Genomic DNA, 20,670 nt, shown 5'->3' with positions numbered 1-20,670 from the left:
AGGTAGAAGTGGTAGAAGACTGTGCTTTGGTGCTCAAGGTTCAAATCCTGCTGGTGGCCAGTGTTAGGGGATGTTAGAGCGTCTTTCTTGAGTCTAGTATCAGAGGGATAGCCGGCAATATCAGATATTAGGAATGGCAATATACAAAAACCTGTAGGAGAACACTTCAACCTTCCTGGCCACACAATAGCAGATTTAAAGGTAGCCATCCTGCAGCAAAAAAACTTCAGGACCAGACTTCAAAGAGAAACTGCTGAGCTTCAGTTCCTTTGCAAATTTGACACCATCAGCTCAGGATTAAACAAAGACTGTGAATGGCTATCCAACTACAAAAGCAGTTTCTCCTCCCTTGGTGTTCACACTTCAACGGCTAGAAGAGGGCCTCATCCTCCCTGATTGAACTAACCTCGTTATTTCCAACCTGATTCTTGCCTGCATATTTATACCTGCCTCTGGAAATTTCCATTACATGCATCTGACGAAGTGGGTATTCACCCACAAAAACTTATGCTCCAATACATCTGTTAGTCTATAAGGTGCCACAGGACTCTTTGTTGCTTCTCTTGAGTCTGAAGCTGCAGACCACCTTGTTTTTAAAAAATGAGTCAAAAATTTGTCTTAGCGTCTCAGCTCGTTCCAGGGCAGTCTTGGCTCAGTGTCAGAGGAGTTTCCTGGCTGTCAGGTGTATTCTTACCTGGCTCACCAGCAGAGGCCCAACTGTGTTAGTTAGGTATACAATTGCCATGGTCTCAGCGTTCTCATTCTCCATGGTGGTCATCAGGGCGATGCCAGCGTTGTTTATCAGGAGATTCAGTCCATGTCCCTGCACATGGTCTTCCACTCTCTGTGAGCTGCCTTTATGCTGTTTGGATCTGTGACATCTACAGACAGCACAGGGGATTCAGAAACATCCTTCCTATAGCAGCTCTGCCCTATCAGCTCTACCAGCCCATTCAGCTATTGACTCTGTCTTCGGCTGGCCAGTGAAAGCAGCCTCGCTAACTCACTTGCATCTCCCTCAAGCCCCTCTGGGAACTCTCCCACGCTGCCTCTGATTCCAGGGGCAGGGGAAATCCCTTGACATTTGTAAATAATTATGCTTATCCTCTTTGCACTGCCTCCTTAAAACCTACCTGTGTTGTGGTGTCTGCAAATCACACCCAGGCAGTTGCGTGCTGAGCTGAGATTTCATTTCTGTTTCTTAACCAAACTGTGTCCCATTTGCCTGCTTTGCTGTGTCTGGCACTGGGATCTGTCTGGGGTAGGGACTGTCTTCTTTATTACTGGTCTGTGCAGCACCTAACACAATGGGATTCCGATCCTGGATTGGGAGTCCCAGCTGCTATCATTATACAAATTATAAAGCATCATCATTATGTTTTTTCTGGATCCAAATAGAAACCCACAGCTTTCAATCTAATGTGGCTTTTATTTTAGATCCTGGAAACTCATAACAAAGAATTAAAGTTCCCATGAGAGAGCACAGTGTGTCTCTCTCCTCTGTAACAAGCTGCTGAACCTCTGAAAACAAAATGGCTGCTGGCTCTGCATGCAGGGAGAGGTTATTGGAATTTGCGGGCTAGGAAACTGCAAACAATGTGCAGCAGTTGCACAGGGACACATGCTACAGGTGCCATGGGGGTATTGCAAGATTTGGTATGAGATGAAATATCAGTCCCTTGGGCACACTTAATGGGGACTTAGGGTATGTCTACACTACGGGATTAATCCGAATGTATATAATTCGAATTTTGGAAATAGATTGTATAAAGTCGAATGTATGCGGCCACACTAAGCACATTAATTTGGCGGTGTGCATCCATGTACCAGGGCTAGCGTCGATTTCCAGAGCGTTGCACTGTGGGTAGTTATCCCATAGCTATCCCATAGTTCCCGCAGTCTCCCTACCCATTGGAATTCTGGGTTGAGAGCCCAGTGCCTGATGGGGCAAAAAACATTGTCGCAGGTGGTTCTGGGTACAGCCTCACCCCTCCCTCCATGAAAGCAACAGCAGACAACCATTTCACGCCTTTTTTCCTGGGTGAACACTGCAGACTCCATACCACGGCAAGCATGGAGCCCGCTCAGCTCAAGACAGCAGTCATGAACATTGTAAATACCTCGCGCATTCTCGTGCAGTTTATGCTGAGCCAGGACCAGAAAAACGAGGCGAGGAGGCGGCGGCGACGGCAGCGCAGCAACAACCGTGATGAGGACATGGACATGGACACAGAATTCTCTCAAACCACGGGCCCTGGTACTTTGGAGATTATGCTGTTAATGGGGCAGGTTCTATCCGTGGAACGCCGATTCAGGGCCCGGGAAACAAGCACAGACTGGTGGGACCGCATAGTGTTGCAGGTGTGGGATGATTCCCAGTGACTGCGAAACTTTCGCATGCGTAAGGGCACTTTCATGGAACTTTGTGACTGGCTGTCCCCTGCCCTGAAGCACCAGAATACCAGGATGAGAGCAGCCCTCACAGTTGAGAAGCAAGTGGCGATAGCCCTGTGGAAGCTTGCAACACCAGACAGCTACCGGTCAGTTGGGAATCAATTTGGAGTGCGCAAATCTACTGTGGGGGCTGCTGTGATGCAAGTAGCCAAAGCAATCACTGAGGTGCTGCTACAAAAGGTAGTGACTCTGGGAAATGTGCAGGTCATAGTGGATGGCTTTGCCGCAATGGGATTCCCTAGCTGTGGTGGGAAGATAGATGGAACCCATATCCCTATTTTGGCACCGGAGCACCTAGCCACAGAGTACATAAACCGCAAGGGGTACTTTTCAATGGTGCTGCAGGCACTTGTGGATCACAAGGGACGTTTCACCAACATCAACGTGTGCTGGCCGGGAAGGGTTCATGACGCTCGCATCTTCAGGAACACTAATCTGTTTAAATGGCCACAGCAAGGGACTTACTTCCCAGACCAGAAAATAACCGTTGGGGATGTTGAAATGCCAATAGTTATTCTTGGGGACCCAGCCTACCCCTTAATGCCATGGCTCATGAAGCCATACACAGGCAGCCTGGTCAGGATCAGGAGCTGTTCAACTACAGGCTGAGCAAGTGCAGAATGGTGGTAGAATGTGCATTTAGCTGTTTAAAAGGTCGCTGGCGATCGTTACTGACTCGCTCAGACCTCAGCCAAACTAATATCCCCATTGTTATTTCTGCTTGCTGCGTGCTCCACAATCTCTGTGAAAGTAAGGGGGAGACCTTTATGGTGGGGTGAGAGGCTGAGGCAAATCGCCTGGCTGCTGATTACACGCAGCCAGACACCAGAGCGATTAGAAGAGCACACCAGGAAGCGCTGTGCATCAGAGAAGCTTTGAAAACCAGTTTCATGACTGGCCAGGCTACAGTGTGAAATTTCTGTTTGTTTCTCCTTCATGAAAACCCGTCCCCTTTATTGACTCATTCTCTGTAAGGAACCCACCCTCCCCCTTCCCCCAGCTTGCTTTCAAAGGAAATAAAGTCACTATCGTTTAAAAATCATTTATTCTTTATTAATTGATTATAAAAAGAGGGCGAGAACCCGGGTGGGGTTTGGGAGGAGGATCGGCAGGAAGGAAAAGGTTAAAGGTTAAAAATATGACAGCCTTTTGCTTGGGCTGTCCACTGGGGTGGAATGGGAGGGTGTACGGAGCCTTGCCTCCCCTCCCCCCCCCCGCATTCTTACACGTCTGGGTGAGGAGGCTATGGAACATGGTGAGGGTGGAGGGGGGTTATACAGGGGCTGTAGCGGCACTCTGTTATCCTGCTGCCGTTCCTGAAGCTCCACCAGACGCCGGAGCATATCTGTTTGCTCACGCAGCAGCCCCAGCGTTGCATCCTGCCTCCTCCGATCTTCCTGCCGTCACCTCTCATCTCGAGCGTCTCTCCTCTCCTCACGTTGGTCCCTCATGTCCTCACGTTGGTCCCTCCTGTCCTCACGTTCACTGACTTCTTTCCTATACTTTGAAACTGTGTCCTTCCACTCATTCAGATGAGCTCTTTCACTGCGGGTAAATTCCATGATTTCTGCGAACATCTCATCTTGCGTCTTCTTTTTCCGATGCCTTATCTGAGATAGCCTTCGGGACGGAGGAGGGAGGCTTGAAAAATTTGCAGCTGCTGGAGGGAGGGGAGAAAAGGAGAGAATTTTTTTAAAAGATACATTTTGCAGAACAATGCTTATACTCTTTCACGGTGACCAACACTATTCACATTACATAGCACACGTGATTTCTGTGCAAGGTCCCATTTTGCCTTTTAATATTGAGTGCCTGTGGCTTTGCTGCTAGAGATCACAGACGCGGGTCCGGGCAACAGAATTCGGCTTGCATGCGGCCATGGTAAGCCATTGTCTTTTGGCTTCTGTGCACTCCTTTCCCACATACCAAGCAAAGCCCGTTAAGTGCTGCAGTTTTCCTGTTAACCTTCAGCAGCAGAAAACAAACTAACCCCCCCCCTACAATTCTCTGGATGACCACTTTATCCCTCCCCCCCACCGTGTGGCTGGTATCAGGGAAGATCCCTCCTAGCCAAATGTGAAAAGCTCAGGGCCAATTTCCACGCCCCCCGCCTTCCCCCCCCACTAGGGTGACCAGACAGCAAATGTGAAAAAGTGGGGGGGTAATAGGAACCTATATAAGAAAAAGACCCCAAAATCGGGACTGTCCCTATAAAATCGGGACAGCTGGTCACCCTACCCCCCACGCTTGGCTAACTGCAGGGAAGGATTTCTTTTCAGCCACAGGCAAACAGCCCAGTAGGAACGGCCACCTCTGTCCCCTTAATTAAATTCCCCTATTTCAACCAGGTTACCATGAGCGATATCACTCTCTTGAGGATCACACAGCGAGATAAAGAACGGATGTTGCTTGAATGCCAGCAAACAACAGGACCATACGCTGCCAGGCTTTGTCATGCAATGATACCAGATTACTTGCTGCAAGCATGGCGTGGTCAAGTGTCCTACCATGGAAGACACAATAAGGCTGCACTGCCCAGAAACCTTGTGGCAAGGCTTTTGGAGTACCTCCAGGAGAACTTCATGGAGATGTCCCTGGAGGATTTCTGCTCCATCCCCAGAAATGTTAACAGACTTTTCCAGTAGCTGTACTGGCCGCGAATGCATCCCAAGTCCTCAGGGCAAAGTAATAATTAAAAATGCTTGCTTTTAAAACAAGTTTTATATTTTAAAAGGTAAACTCACCTGAGGTCCCTTCCATGGGGTCATGGTCTTGGATACTGGCTTGGGAGGGTACTTCAGTCAGGCTGAGAAAAAGATCCTGGCTGTTGGGGAGAACGGAGTGCTGGTGCTCTCCGCAAGCTCGTCCTCCTCCTCCTCCTCCTCTTCCCTGTCCGCAGAATCCTCAGGTGTAGCTGATGAGATTATCCCCGCCTCGGAATCCACGGTCAGAGGTGGGGTAGGTGGTGGCGGCCCCCCCTACAACTGCATGCAGCTCGGCGTAGAAGCGGCATGTCCGCGGCTCTGACCCGAAGTGACCGTTTGCCTCCTTTGTTTTTTGATAGGCTTGTCTGAGCTCCTTGACTTTCACGCAGCACTGATCTGACCCCCTATTGTGGCCTCTCTCCATCATGCCCTTGGAGATTTTTTCAAAAGTTTTGTCATTTCGTCTTTTCGAACGAAGTTCTGCTAGCACTGAATCCTCTCCCCATATAGCGATCAGATCCAGTACCTCCCGTATGGCCCATGCTGGTGCTCTTTTTCGATTATTGGCCTGCATGGTTACCTGTGCTGATGAGCTCTCTGTGGTCACCTGTGCTCTCCACGCTGGGCAAACAGGAAATAAAATTCAAATGTTCGCGGGGCTTTTCCTGTCTACCTGGCCAGTGCATCCGAGTTCAGATTGCTGTCCAGAGGGTCACAATGGTGCACTGTGGGATAATTCCCGGAGGCCAATACCCTCGAATTGCGGCCACACTAACTCTAATTCGAAATGACAATATCGATTTCGGCGCTACTCCGCTCGTCGGGGTGGAGTACAGAGATCGATTTTAAGACCCCTTTATTTCGAAATAAATGGCTTCGTTGTGTGGATGGGTGCAGGGTTAATTAGATTTAACGCTGCTAAATCCAAATTAAAGTCATAGTGTAGACCAGGCCTAAGTGGATAAGGCATAGAACCCGCACTGGGTTTGTACCTTCAGCACTAAAATCATGGGTCTCTTCAACTTGAGTTAAGAGTGACTCTATTCGCGGTCAGCCATTACAGCGGGACAGAGTGGGTGTGACATGCTCCACTCTGAACTGTTAGTGCTTCACAACCATGCACAAGTGTGGCACCACATTGTGCCAGCCACAGAGAATTGGGCCCCTCGTCTTCCTCCCAAGGCCTCCCATGTCTGAATGAATAGATGCAGAGATGGCTACATACCCAGCTGCAGCACCACCAGGTTTGGATGCTTCAATGCCAGCTCCATTACCTCCTGGAAAGAGAAACATTTTCACTTGGTTAGAAAAATCCTGGAAGATGATCAGTGTGTAGGATGGCTCTGACCTCAGCTGTGCAGTACCTGGGATTGGGTGAAACCCTCAAGGAAGATGCTGGTGACTGAGCGTGGCGCAGCCAACTCCCGGAACTCCCCTGTCCCACAACAAGTGGCATGTGGGTGAGTGAACCAGATACCTCAGAGAGGCTCCTCTGCAGCCTTGTGCAGTGGGGATGGGGTGTCACAAGAGACCCGGTTACAAAATTTCACCACATAAGGACATAAGAATGGCCATATTGGGTCAAACCAAAGGTCCATCTAGCCCAGTGTCCTGTCTTCCGACAGTGGCAAATGCCAGGTGCTCCAGAGGGAATGAACAGAACAGGTAATCATCAAGTGATCCATCCCCTGTCTCCCATTCTCAGCCTCTGGCAAACAAATGTAGAAATGTAGGAGGCCTGGGTGATTTCTCTGTCCTGTCTCTGACGGAGTCAGCCCTCTCTAGATACCTTTAGGGCATGGGGTTTATCACAGGCCACAGTGGAACATTTTATAACAAGCCCCTTGTTAAAATATTGGTAGCATCTTGCCTCTCTATTCCTGAGCTGAGACTCAAACTAGTGTTTGAGTTTTACAGTGAGCTCTGGGTTTCTCATTTGAGCCTCTCAAATGCTTTTAAAGGGAACCCGCTCCTTATCTTATCCCATCTTTGCAGCCTGTACTGCAGGGAAACCCAATTCTCAGGCTGTTTCTGGGCCATCCGTTGCCCAAACCTTCCTGTAAAGACCAGATTTCATCCTCACCTTGCTTTGGGATCCATCCGGCTCCCTGGTGGTGGCAAAGATCCATTCTGGTGGATTTGGTAGCTCTAGAAATTGCTTCACGAGTCCCAGGCCGATTCCTCGATTGGATCCAGTCACCAGAACGCTCTCGACATTGAACTCTGCCATCGTCACTGAGCTGCAGCTTCCAGCCACTTGCTCCCCACCTGCAGCTCAGCCTAAATAATGATGCTTGGGCTCCTCCTAACACCAGTGTTGGATCTAGAGTTAAACCTCTTGATTAAAAGTTATGTAGTGTTGGCAGTTCAGGGATCTGAATAACACCCCACTTACTCACACCTTGATTACAACATTAGGGAAGGTGGGTGAGGTGATAACTTTTATTGGACAAACTTCTGTTGGTAAGAGAGACATGCTTTGAGCTTACAAAGAGCTCCTCTTCCAGTCTGGGAAATGTACTGAGCGGATATGTTTACACTGGAATAAAAGGCCCCTGGTTGGCCTGGGTCAGCTGACCTGGGCTTTTGGGGCTCAGGCTATGGGGCTAAAAATTTCTGTGTAGATGTTCAGGCTCAGGCTGGAGCCTGGGCTCTGGAACGCTCCTTCCTTGTGGGGGCCCAGAGCTTGGGCTCCAGACACAGAGGCGGATTAAGGGTTTGTGTGGCCTTGGGTCAGAGAAAGTTGGGGGAACCTCCCTAGTCCTTCCGCCTGCAGTCTCATCCCCCTTCCGCCCCTTCTGCCTGTGGCCCCCCTATGGCCCCACCCTGTTCTGCCCCTTCCCTCCACCGCCCTGCCATGTTCCACCCACCGTCTACCCCATTTGAACCTCTGACTGAGGCCCCGCAACCCGTTTGCCCCTTTCTACCTCCCCCTGCAGCCCAAAGACTGGAGAAGCTCTGTTCTCTCCCCCTACCCCTCCACCAAGGCCACAACAGGGAGTGAGAGCTCCCCCAGCCCAGAGGCCGTGGCATGAAGCTAGGGCTCTAAATGTCCCAGGGCTGCAGCCGGAGTCTGGGTGCTAAGCTTTACCCCGCCACCCCACACTTTTGCTAGGAAGCAGGGTTGGGGCACAGTGGTTTGCCCTGCCCACTTGCCCGGTGCTCCTGCCGGGGTATGGGGTTGGGGCACGGGGGCTTCCCCCACCCTGCCCGCCTGGCAATCCTGCTGGGGAGCGGGGTTCAGGAGTAGGGGCACACATTTTTCTGGAGCCTCCAATCGGCTGGGGCAAGGGTCCTGTCAGTCCAGTGGCTAATCCACCACTGCCTCCATCCCAAACCTGTATGTCTACATAGGAATTTTACAGCCCTGCAGCCAGAGGCCCACAAGCCCGAGTGAGCTGACCTAAGCCAGCCATGAGTTTTTAGCTGCTGTGTAGACATACCCAGAGTATCACAGCTAAATACAAGGTGGAACAGATTGTTTAGCATAAGTAGTTAACACAGATTTCAAGGGACCATTCAAGATGAAGGGGCCCATAAACACCCATTATGTTAATGGGTTATAGATTGTTATAATAAGCCATAAATCTAGTGACTCCACTCAATGTGCAGCGGCAGTCAAAAAAGCAAACAGAATGTTGGGAATCATTAAGAAAGGGATAGATAATAAAACAGAAAATATCGTATTGCCTCTATATAAATCCATGGTACACCCACATGTTGAATACTACGTGCAGACATGGTCGCCCCATCTTAAAATAGATATATTGGAATTGGAAAAGGTTCAGAAAAGGGCAACAAAATGCTTAGGGGTATGGAACGGCTTCCATCTAAGGAGAGATGAATAAGATTGGAACTGTGGAGGAAAAGAGACTAAGGGAGAATATGATAGAGGTCTATAAAATCATGACTGGAGTGGAGAAAGTAAATAAGGAAATGTTATTTACTCCTTCTCATAACACATGAACTAGGGGTCACCAAATTAAATTAATAGGCAGCAGGTTTAAAACAAACAAAAGGAAGTATTTTTTCACACAATGCACAGTCAACAAGGACCAGAGGATATTGTGAAGGCCAAGACTAACAGGTTCGAAAAAAAACTAGATAAGTAAATGGAGGATAGTTCCATCACTGGTGATTAGCCAGAATGGGCAGGGATGGTGTCCCTAGCCTTGGTTTTACCAGAAGCTGGGAATGGGCGACAAGGGATGGATCACTTGATGATTACCTGTCTATTCATTCCCTCTGGGGCACCTGGCATTGGCCTTTGTTGGAAGACAGGATACTGCGCAAGATGGACCTTTGGTCTGACCCAGTTTGGCCGTTCTTATGTCTGTATTCAGCCCATGATTTTCAGTGTCTAGCAAAGTTATGAATTTAAGCTCCCAGGCTTGTCTTTTGAAGGTGCTGTGCAGCTTTCCTTTGGTTTTGAGGACTGAGAGGTCAACTATAGAGCGATCACTTTGTGAAAAGTGTTCATGATAATGACACATGTGGTCTGATTTCCAGAAATCCATGGCTGTATGTCAGATCGTATGTGCACCTTTGTGTGCACTGACAACAACTATGTATTTGAATAATTTAGCTATGTGTTGTGACAGACCCAGACCAGTGGGGTACAGGAGTCTGGTAGAGGGCAAATATACTGGTCACTGGATGAGTAGTTTTCTGTTCCCTGACTGACCAGAGCAGGGGCTGCACTAGAGTAATCAGGAACCTGCTAGAACCAGTTAAGGCAGGAAGGCTAATTAGGACACCTGGAGCCAATTAAGAAGAAGCTTCTAGAATCAATTAAGGCAGGCTAATCAGGGCACCTGGGTTTTAAAAGAAGCTCACTTCAGTTTGTGGTGCGAATGTGAGGAGCTGGGAGCAAGAAGCGGAGAGTGAGAGGGTGTGCTGCTGGAGGACTGAGGAGCACAAGCATTATCAGACACCAGGAGGAAGGTCCTGTGGTGAGAATAAGGAAGGTGTTTGGAGGAGGCCATGGGGAAGTAACCCAGGGAGTTGTAGCTGTCATGTACCTGTTACAGGAGGCACTATAGAAGCTGCAGTCCACATGGCCCTGGGCTGGAACCTGGAGTAGAGGGCGGGCCTGGGTTCCCCCCAAACCTCCCAATTGACCTGGACTGTGGGTTCTTCCAGAGGGGAAGGTCTCTGGGCTGTTCCCCAACCCACATGGTGAATCTCTGAGGCAAGAAAATCTGCCAATAAGTGCAGGACCCACCAAGATAGAGGAGGAACTTTGTCCCAGTGTGCAAATGGGCAAGTAGATACTTAACTGGCCAGCTAACCAATTTCCACTCTGAGTCATGGTAATTGCAGGCACAGACAGTAATGGAGTTTAGCCCACATGCAATCACAGTAATTGCAGGCACAAATAATGATGCAACTGAGTCCATGAGCTGTGGATTTCTTTCTTTGGAAAATCAGGCCAGCCATGTTTGCAGTGAGAAACCACATGATCATAAGAAAGAGAACAGTATCAATGTCAGTACTCCCCTTATTATGTGCTTCCCTCTGCTATGCCAAGGCTGGTGTGGGGTAGTTAGACCATTCATTTTATTCCTCTTTTCTGTGCTTGTTCTTCCTTGTTTGCACTCATCCCACTAGTGGGGGAAGGAAGGGATTTTTGTTGTGGCAGGGGAATTGTTTGAGACTTGGGGTGTTCTTATACTATGCAGAGGCTGAATCAGAGCTGGTGCATGCGATTTGTCCTGAAAGTGCTGTGAATTGCAGCCATCCTTAGATTCTGTGGCAGGAAGTTCTCCAGTCACTGGATGGCTGCTGGAAAGGCTCCATGTTCCACCCACACTAGTTTCACCCTGCCCACTGGGAGTTTCACCATCCCTCAGGAAGTTGTGACTGTGGTGGGATGAGCAGTTTCTGAGATGGTGTTCCCTGCCTTGAGAGAGCTTTAAAACTGAAGACCTGGATGTGGTAATCCCCTGCCATTTGACAGGCAGCCAGTGCTGCGGTTCCTTCTTACTGCCTGTGATGGTTAGCCAGAACGCTCATATCTCTTGCTTCTTCTTCCAGTGCTTGCTCATGTCCATTCCATATTAAGTGTGTGTGCTCGCCACATGCACCGGTGCCGGATGTTTTTCCTTCAGCAGTATCCGGCTCTGGTGCCCTCTGGAGTGCCGCGGTATAAGGGGCGCCGCCAACTCCCCCCACCCTCAGTTCCTTCTTGCCGCCAATGACAGTGCTGGAACGTCTGCTGCTTCAGCTAGCATTGTTTAGTTCTCCGTTCTTGCGAACTTTACAAAACCTGTAATATAGTTGTATATAATCAAGGATAGAGTTCATCGGAGTGGTGCTCGACTCGACCTGCGCCAGAGCGTTCCTGCCGCTAGAAAGACTCCTGAAGTTGGCGGGCCTCATTGTGGAAGTCTCCACGTTCCACCTAACTATGCCCAAGGTTTTTCTGCATCTGCTGGGCCATATGGCAGTGCGCACATACGTTGTTCGCCATGCCAGGCTCCAGATACGGCCCCTGGAGCAATGGATGGCGACGGTCTATTCTCAGTCCAAGGACCACCTGGAAAAGATTGTTACCATCCCCCTGATGATGCTTACTTCACTGCAATGGTGGACCAATTGCAGGACGGTCCTAGAGGGAGTTCTGTTTGACACACCTCCCTCCCCCCTCACTCCATTGAGTTGGTATTGGACACCTCGGACATAGGCTGGGGTGCACACCTCGGCGATCTCCAGACTCAGGGTATGTGGTCCTCAGAGGAGATGACATTACACATAAACGTCAAAGAACTCAGAGCGGTCCTCTTGGCTTGTGGAGTCTTCCTACCGCACCTGTCGGGCAAGTTGGTGAGTGTTCTGATGGACAACACATCCTTGATTTTCTACATCAACAGGCAAGGGGGAGCATGCTCATCGGCTCTCTGCCAAGAGGCACTCTGTCTCTGGGACTTCTGCATCAGCCACGAAATCCACCTGGAAGTTTGTCACCTCCCTTGCATCAAGAACGCGCTAGCGGATCACCTCATCAGGGACTTCTCCTCTCACCAAGAGTGGTCGCTCCACTCAGAGGTAGCCTGCATGATCTTCCAGAGGTGGGGAACTCCCCAAGTGGACCTGTTTGCCACGAGGCAAAACAGGAAATGTCATCAATTTTGTTCTAAGCAAGGTCTGGGCAAGGACTCCCTCTCCGATGCCTTCCTCCTGTTGTGGTGAGGGAGCCTGATGTATGCGTTCCCTCTGTTCCACTCATCAGCAAGGTCCTGGCACAGATCCTGAAAGACCATGCACAGGTTATCATGATTGTCCCGGCATGGCCTCGCCAGCACTGGTTCGGTATGCTCATGAACCTGCAGCCCCTCTCTGGCCCCTGCTCAACCGACAGGACCTGCTGTCACAGGACCACGGTCAGCTATTACACTTCAACCTTGCATCCCTCCACTTCTCGGCATGGATGTTGTGTGGCTGTACCCAGAGGTCCTCCTGGGGAGTAGAAAGCCCTCAACCAGATTGACTTACCTGCTAAGTGGCCAAGGTTTTGTTGTTGGGCATCTGAGCGTGGCATCTCTCCCTTGCCTTCTTCAGTACAGTCTATTTTAGGCTTCCTGCTTCATCTGAGGAACCGGGCCTGGCACACTCTTTTTCATTAGAGTACATCTTGCAGCCATCTCTGCTTTTCACCCACCGATCCAGGGCCAGACAGTGTTTTCTCATGATATGATGGTCAGATTCTTGAGAGGCCTTGAGACTCTGTCCCACAGTGGGATCTTAACTTGGTAGTCTGAATGCTCACAGGGCCACCTGAGAGCACCTGGGCTCCAGTTCCCTTTCCCACCTGTCATGGAAGGTCACTTTCCCGGTGGCGGTGACATCAATGAAATGAGTCTCTGAGATTAAAGCCTTGACCTAAGAACTGCCATACACGGTCTTCTTCAAGGACAAGGTTCAGCTGCGGCCCCATCCGGAAGGTGGTATCTACCTTCCATATGAACCAGGACATCTTCCTCCCGGTGTTCTGTCCCAAACCCCACAAGACCAGTGAAGAGAGGCGTCTTCGCACACTGGATGTCCAAAGGGCCTTGGCTTTGTAACTAGAGCATACCAAGCCTTTCCATAAATCAACTCAGCTCTTCATCGCCACAGCAGATAGGATCAAGGCCTCTGGGGGAGACCCAGTGTCCCCTGCCCCAACCCCCCACCATTGCCCCTTTGGTGGGATGTGGTCCTGGTTCAGTTTGGTCTGGGAAGGGTTGTGGGTCTGGACCAGTTCAGGGGGTTCAGACTGGGGAGGGATGTGGGTCTGGTTCAGTTTTAAGGGTTGGTCCGGTCTTTTGGCAGCACAGTTGGTCCTGATCCTAGTCAGACTAGTATGAATAATGAATAATGACACTGTAAATAAAATGCATTAAAGTTTTTCATATTTTTGATTTTTAAAATGTTTTTAAATTTGCCTCAATTTCACACAAAAATTTAATTAAAGCCCTGGTAGTTCATATGAGAAATGTGAAGGATGAGATAGTGTGATGGTTCCCTTTTGAGTGGGAGCAGGGAGCAGCCCTGGGCCCACCGGCCGAGATCCACAATCATTATCAGTTCAAAGTCCTTCCGTTCAGCCTGTCAGCGCCTCCTTGAATGTTTACTAAGTGCATGGTAGCCGTGGCCGTGTTCCTACGCAAGCGGCGGGTGTAGGTGTTTCCGTACCTCGGTGACTGAATAACAGGAGGGGCCTAGTGGGAGAGATGCTTGTTTTTGCTTTTGGCCTGCATTTATATATAGCCTAAAAGGCTATATATTGCTAAATAAAGAAGTGTGTGTAATTAATTGTAGTTTTGAGCTATATAAGCTTCTGTATTCCCTTTCAGAAGGGTCGACAGTTGTGCTGGCTGTTGTCCCTTGCAAGCTTGTAATAAAGTGGGCCTCCGGCTTCTTCTGATCCAAAACACAACTCGTGGTTAATTTTCCACCACATAATCAAAGAGGCTGATAAAGGAGGTGCGGTTGTCGTCATGAACAGGTCTGACTACCAAAAGGAGGCTGCCAAACAACTCTACAATACCAAATTCTACAGGCCACTCTCCTCAGATCCAACTGAGGAATACACTAAGAAACTGCACCATCTACTCAGGACACTCCCTACACTAACACAGGAACAAATCAACATACCCTTAGAGCCCCGACCGGGGTTATTCTATCTACTACCCAAGATCCACAAACTTGGAAATCCTGGATGCCCCATCATCTCTGGAATTGGCACTCTCACTGATGGACTGTCCGGATATATGGACTCTACTCAGACCTTACGCCACCAGCACTCCCAGCTATCTCCATGACACCACTGATTTCCTGAGAAAAACTACAATGCATTGGTGATCTTCCAGAAAACACCATCCTAGCCGCCATGGATGTGGATGCTCTCTACACAAACATCCCACACACAGATGGAATACAAGCGGTCAGGAACAGTATCCCTGATGATGACACAGCACAACCCGTTGCTGAGCTCTGTGACTTTATCCTCACACACAATTATTTCAAATTTGGTGACAATATATACCTCCAGACCAGTGGCACCGCTATGGACACCCGCATGGCCCCACAATATGCCAATATTTTTATGGCTGACCTGGAACAACGCTTCCTCAGCTCTTGTTTACTCCCCTTCTCTACCTATGCTACATTGATGACATTTTCATCATCTGGACCCATGGGAAGGAGACTCTGGAAGAATTCCACCATGATTTCAACAGTTTCCACCCCACCATCAACCTCAGCCTGGACCAGTCTACACAGGAGGTCCACTTCCTAGACACCACGGTATAAATAAGTGACTGTCACGTTAACATCACCCTATACTGAAAACCCACTGACCGCTACGCCTACCTTCATGCCTCCAGCTTCCACCCCGGTCACGCCACACAATACATCGTCTACAGCCAAGCACTGAGGTACAATCGCATCTGCTCCAAACCCTCAGACAGAGACCAACACCTACAAGATCTTCACCAAGCATTCTCAAAACTAAACTAGCCGCACGAGGAAATAAGGAAACAAATCAACAGAACCAGACGTGTACCCAGAAGTCTCCTGCTGCAAGACAAGCCCAAGAAAGAAACCAACAGAACTCCACTGGCATCACCTACAGTCCTCAGCTTAAACCTCTCCAACACATCATCAGGGATCTACAACCCATCCTGGACAATGATCCCTCGCTTTCACAGACCTTGGGAGGCAGGCCAGTCCTTGCCCACAGACAGCCTGCCAACCTTAAGCATATTCTCACCAGCAACCACACACCGCACCATAACAACTCTAACTCTGGAACCAATCCATGCAACAAACCTCGATGCCAACTCTGCCCACATATCTACACCAGCAACACCATCACAGGACCTAACCAGATCAGCTACAACATCACCAGCTCATTCACCTGCACATCCACCAATGTAATATACGCCATCATGTGCCAGCAATGCCCCTCTATGTACATTGGCCAAACTGGACAGCTACGTAAAAGGATAAATGGACACAAGTCAGATATTAGGAATGGCAATATACAAAAACCTGTAGGAGAACACTTCAACCTCCCTGGATACACAATAGCAGATTTTAACGTAGCCATTCTGCAGGAAAAAAACTTCAGGACCAGACACCAAAGAGAAACTGCTGAGCTTCAGTTCATTTGCAAATTTGACACCATCAGATCAGGATTAAACAAAGACTGTAATGGCTATCCAACTACAAAAGCAGTTTCTACTCCCTTGGTGTTCACACCTCAACTGCTAGAAGAGGGCCTCATCCTCCCTGATTGAGCTAACCTCGTTATCTCCAGACTGATTCTTGCCTGCATATTTATACCTGCCTCTGGAAATTTCCACTACATGCATCTGACGAAGTGAGTATTCACCCACGAAAGCTTATGCTCCAAGACGTCTGTTAGTCTATAAGGTGCCACCGGACTCTTTTCACTTTTTACAGATACAGTATGTGATCCATGACAACATCCTTTGGGAGGAGACTGGAAGCACCTTCATTCTGTCCGCTACTGTGACAAAATCCTATCCTATCTCCTAGAACTGGAAGGGACCTTGGAGGTCATTGAGTCCAGCCCCCTGCCTTCACTAACAGGACCAAGTACTGATTTTGCCCCAGATCCCTAAGTGGTCCTCTCAAGGATTGAACTCACAACCTTGGATTTAGCAGGCTAATGCTCAAACCACTGAGCTATTCCTCCCCCCAAACAGCTGATCAGACTTCCGAAATGGTTTCATGTGCTCGATATAGAAGGCGAATGCCCAGTGAACATCCAACGAATGTAGTTTTTGCTCCCTGATGCTTGCATGCGGTAGAAAGCTTAGTGTAGAAAACTGGAAGGACGATATCCTGGTTAACATGGAATTGGGAGACACCCTTAGGGAGAAAAGCGGGATGCGGTCTGAGCTGGTCTTTGTCGTTAAGGGACATGGTGTAAGGAGGCTCAGATGCTAGGGCCTTGAGCACAGACACCCTCCTAGAAAATGTTATTGCTACCAGGAATGCCACCTTATATGAGAGGTACAGCAAAGAACATGTCCCCAGCAGCTCAAAAAGTAGCCCCATTAGCCTGGAAAGGACCAAGTGAAGGTACCAGGCTGGGACCAGCTGTCATACGTGAGGGCATAGTCTGAGACCTTTTAGGAAACGACTCACCAAGGGGTTGGCGAAGACAGACCAGCAATCCACACCCTCCACGCCTGGATGGAAGGCAGAGATGGCGGCCAGGTGGACCTTTATTGATGACATGGAAAGCCCTTGCTGTTTGAGGTGGAAGAGATAGTCCCATATCATAGGTATCGACGAACATGTTGGAGATCAGAGATATTGGGAAGGTCAAATTGTGAATCTTTTCCATTTGGCTAGGTAGATAGCCCTAGTGCAGGGTTTCCTACAGCCAAGGAGGACTTGTCTAACTGGACCCAAAGGCAAGCTCTGTCAGGTTCAGCCATGGAGCTTCCATGCCATAAAGTGAAGCAACTCGAGGTTCGGATGCTGGAGACAGCCATGACTTCTGTACATTGAGGTAGAAGGCCCAAGTCATTCAAAGTAGCTCTTGTGAAGCTTACTTGCACATCCACTTGCACCTTGGAATGGCCCTTGATTAGTCAGTCACCAAGGTACGAAAACACCTACACCTGACACTTGCATAGGAACACGGCCACGGCTACCATGCATTTAGTAAACATTCGAGGAGGCGCTGACAGGCTGAACGGAAGGACTTTGAACTGATAATGATTGTGGATCTCGGCCGGTGGACCCAGGGCTGCCTGCCTCCTACTCCCACTCAAAAGGGAACCATCACACTATCTCATCCTTTACATGTCTCATATGAACTACCAGGGCTTTAATTAAATTTTTGTGTGAAATTGAGGCAAATTTAAAAACATTTTAAAAATCAAAAATATGAAAAACTTTAATGCATTTTATTTACAGTGTCATTCATACTAGTCTGACTAGGATCATAGATTCTAGGACTGGAAGGGACCTCGAGAGGTCATCGAGTCCAGTCCCCTGCCCTCATGGCAGGACCAAATACTGTCTAGACCATCCCTGATAGACCTTTATCTAACCTACTCTTAAATATCTCCAGAGATGGAGATTCCACAACCTCCCTAGGCAGTTTATTCCAGTGTTTAACCACCCTGACAGTTAGGAACTTTTTCCTAATGTCCAACCTAGACCTCCCTTGCTGCAGTTTAAGCCCATTGCTTCTTGTTCTATCCTTAGAGGCTAAGGTGAACAAGTTTTCTCCCTCCTCCTTATGACACCCTCTTAGATACCTGAAAACTGCTATCATGTCCCCTCTCAGTCTTCTCTTTTCCAAACTAAACAAACCCAATTCTTTCAGCCTTCCTTCATAGGTCATGTTCCCAAGACCTTTAATCATTCTTGTTGCTCTTCTCTGGACCCTCTCCAATTTCTCCACATCTTTCTTGAAATGCGGTGCCCAGAACTGGACACAATACTCCAGTTGAGGCCTAACCAGTGCAGAGTAGAATGGAAGAATGACTTCTCATGTCTTGCTCACAACACACCTGTTAATGCATCCCAGAATCACGTTTGCTTTTTTTGCAACAGCATCACACTGTTGCCTCATATTTAGCTTGTAGTCAACTATAACCCCTAGATCCCTTTCTGTTGTACTCCTCCCTAGACAGTCTCTTCCTATTCTGTATGTGTGAAACTGATTGTTCCTAAGTGGAGCACTTTGCATTTGTCTTTGTTAAACTTCATCCGGTTTACCTCAGACCATTTCTCCAATTTGTCCAGATCATTTTGAATTATTACCTTGTCCTGCAAAGCAGTTGCAATCCTTCCCAGTTTGGTATCATCCGCAAACTTAATAAGCGTACTTTCTATGCCAATATCTAAGTCGTTAATGAAGATATTGAACAGAGCCGGTCCCAAAACAGACCCCTGCGGAACCCCACTTGTTATGCCTTTCCAGCAGGATTGGGAACCATTAATAACAACTCTCTGAGTACGGTTATCCAGCCAGTTATGCACCCACCTTATAGTAGCCCCATCTAAATTGTATTTGCCTAGTTTATCGATAAGAATATCATGCGAGACCGTATCAAATGCCTTACTAAAGTCTAGGTATACCACATCCACAGCTTCTCCCTTATCCACAAGGCTCGTTATCCTAGCAAAGAATTGGTTTGACACGATTTGTTCTTTACAAATCCATGCTGGCTATTCCCTATCACCTTACCACCTTCCAAGTGTTTGCAGATGATTTCCTTAATTACTTGCTCCATTATCTTCCCTGGCACAGAAGTTAAACTAACTGGTCTGTAGTTTCCTGGGTTGTTTTTATTTCCCTTTTTCTAGATGGGCACTATATTTGCCCTTTTCCAGTCTTCTGGAATCTCTCCCGTCTCCCATGATTTTCCAAAGATAATAGCTAGAGACTCAGATACCTCCTCTATTAGCTCCTTGAGTATTATAGGATGCATTTCATCAGGCCCTGGTGACTTGCAAGCATCTAACTTGTCTAAGTGATTTTTAACTTGTTCTTTTTTTATTTTATCTGCTAAACCTACCCCCTTCCCATTAGCATTCACTAGGTTAGGCATTCCTTCAGTCTTCTCGGTGAAGACCGAAACAAAGAAGTCATTAAGCATCTCTGCCATTTCCAAGTTTCATGTTACTGTTTCTCCCACTTCACTGAGCAGTGGGCCTACCCTGTCTTTGGTCTTCCTCTTGCTTCTAATGTATTGATAAAAAGTCTTCTTGTTTCCCTTTATTCCCTTAGCTAGTTTGAGCTCATTGTGTGCCTTTGCCTTTCTAATCTTGCCCCTGCATTCCTGTGTTGTTTGCCTATATTCATCCTTTGTAATCTGTCCTAGTTTCCATTTTTTATATGAGTCCTTTTTATTTTTTAGATCATGCAAGATCTTGTGGTTAAGCCAAGGAGGTCTTTTGCCACATTTTCTATCTTTCCTAACCAGTGGAATGGCTTGCTTTTGGGCCCTTAATAGTGTCCCTTTGAAAAAGTGCCAACTCTCCTCAGTTGTTTTTCCCCTCAGTCTTGATTCCCATGGGACCTTACCTATCAGCTCTCTGAGCTTCCCAAAATCTGCCTTCCTGAAATCCATTGTCTCTATTTTGCTGTTCTCCCTTCTACCCTTCCTTAGAATTTCAAACTCTATGATTTCATGATCACTTTCACCCAAGCTGCCTTCTACTTTCAAATTCTCAATGAGTTCCTCCCTATTTGTTAAAATCAAGTCTAGAACAGCTTTCCCCCTAGTAGCTTTTTCAACCTTCTGAAATAAAAAGTTGTCTGCAATGCAGTCCAAGAATTTGTTGGATAGTCTGTGCCCCGCTGTGTTATTTTCCCAACATATATTTGGATAGTTGAAGTCCCCCATCACTACCAAATCTTGGGCTTTGGATGATTTTGTTAGTTGTTTATAAAAAGCCTCATCCACCTCTTCCACCTGGTTAGGTGGCCTGTAGTAGACTCCTAGCATGACATCACCCTCGTTTTTTACCCCTTTTAGCCTAACCCAGAAACTCTCAACACTTCCATCTCCTATGTCCATCTCCACCTCAGTCCAAGTGTGTATATTTTTAATATATAAGGCAACACCTCCTCCCTTTTTCCGCTGTCTATCCTTCCTGAGCAAGCTGTACCCATCCACACCAACATTCCAATCATGTGTATTATCCCACCAAGTTTCAGTGATGCCAACAATGTCATAGTTGTATTTATTTATTAGCACTTCCAGTTCTTCCTGCTTATTCCCCATACTTCTCACATTTGTATATAGGCATCTAAGATACTGGTTCAATCTTGCCTCCCAGTTTTGCCCAGACCCTCCTTTCTCTCTGCCATTATAGCCCACGCTCCCTCTTGTTTCCGACCCATCTCCCAGATCTCCATGTTCCCCACTTACCTGTGGGCTTTGCTCACCTGTCCCTGTCGAACCTAGTTTAAAGCCCTCCTCACTAGGTTAGTCAGTCTGTGTCCAAATAGGGTCTTTCCCCTCCTCGA

The 20,670-nt window shown here is 48.0% G+C and overlaps 1 protein-coding gene across 1 annotated transcript in view; it reads right to left on the bottom strand.

Annotated features, from left to right (window-relative positions):
- The window catches only part of LOC103307318 (C-signal-like), a 291,414-nt gene extending 284,025 nt beyond the window's left edge, over window positions 1-7,389 (bottom strand). Inside the window, exons 1-2 of the mRNA XM_065567472.1 lie at window positions 7,243-7,389; window positions 6,385-6,436 (exon numbers count right to left, since the gene is read on the bottom strand). Coding sequence (XP_065423544.1) covers window positions 6,385-6,436; window positions 7,243-7,389 — 199 coding nt within the window. The remainder of the gene's footprint in view (window positions 1-6,384; window positions 6,437-7,242) is intronic.
- Between the last annotated feature and the right edge of the window lie 13,281 nt (window positions 7,390-20,670).

Source organism: Chrysemys picta, chromosome 14 (assembly GCF_011386835.1).
Source record: "Chrysemys picta bellii isolate R12L10 chromosome 14, ASM1138683v2, whole genome shotgun sequence".
Lineage (NCBI taxonomy): Eukaryota > Metazoa > Chordata > Testudines > Emydidae > Chrysemys > Chrysemys picta.
Note: the sequence above shows the minus strand (reverse complement) of the source record. Positions and strands in the feature narration are given on the sequence as shown.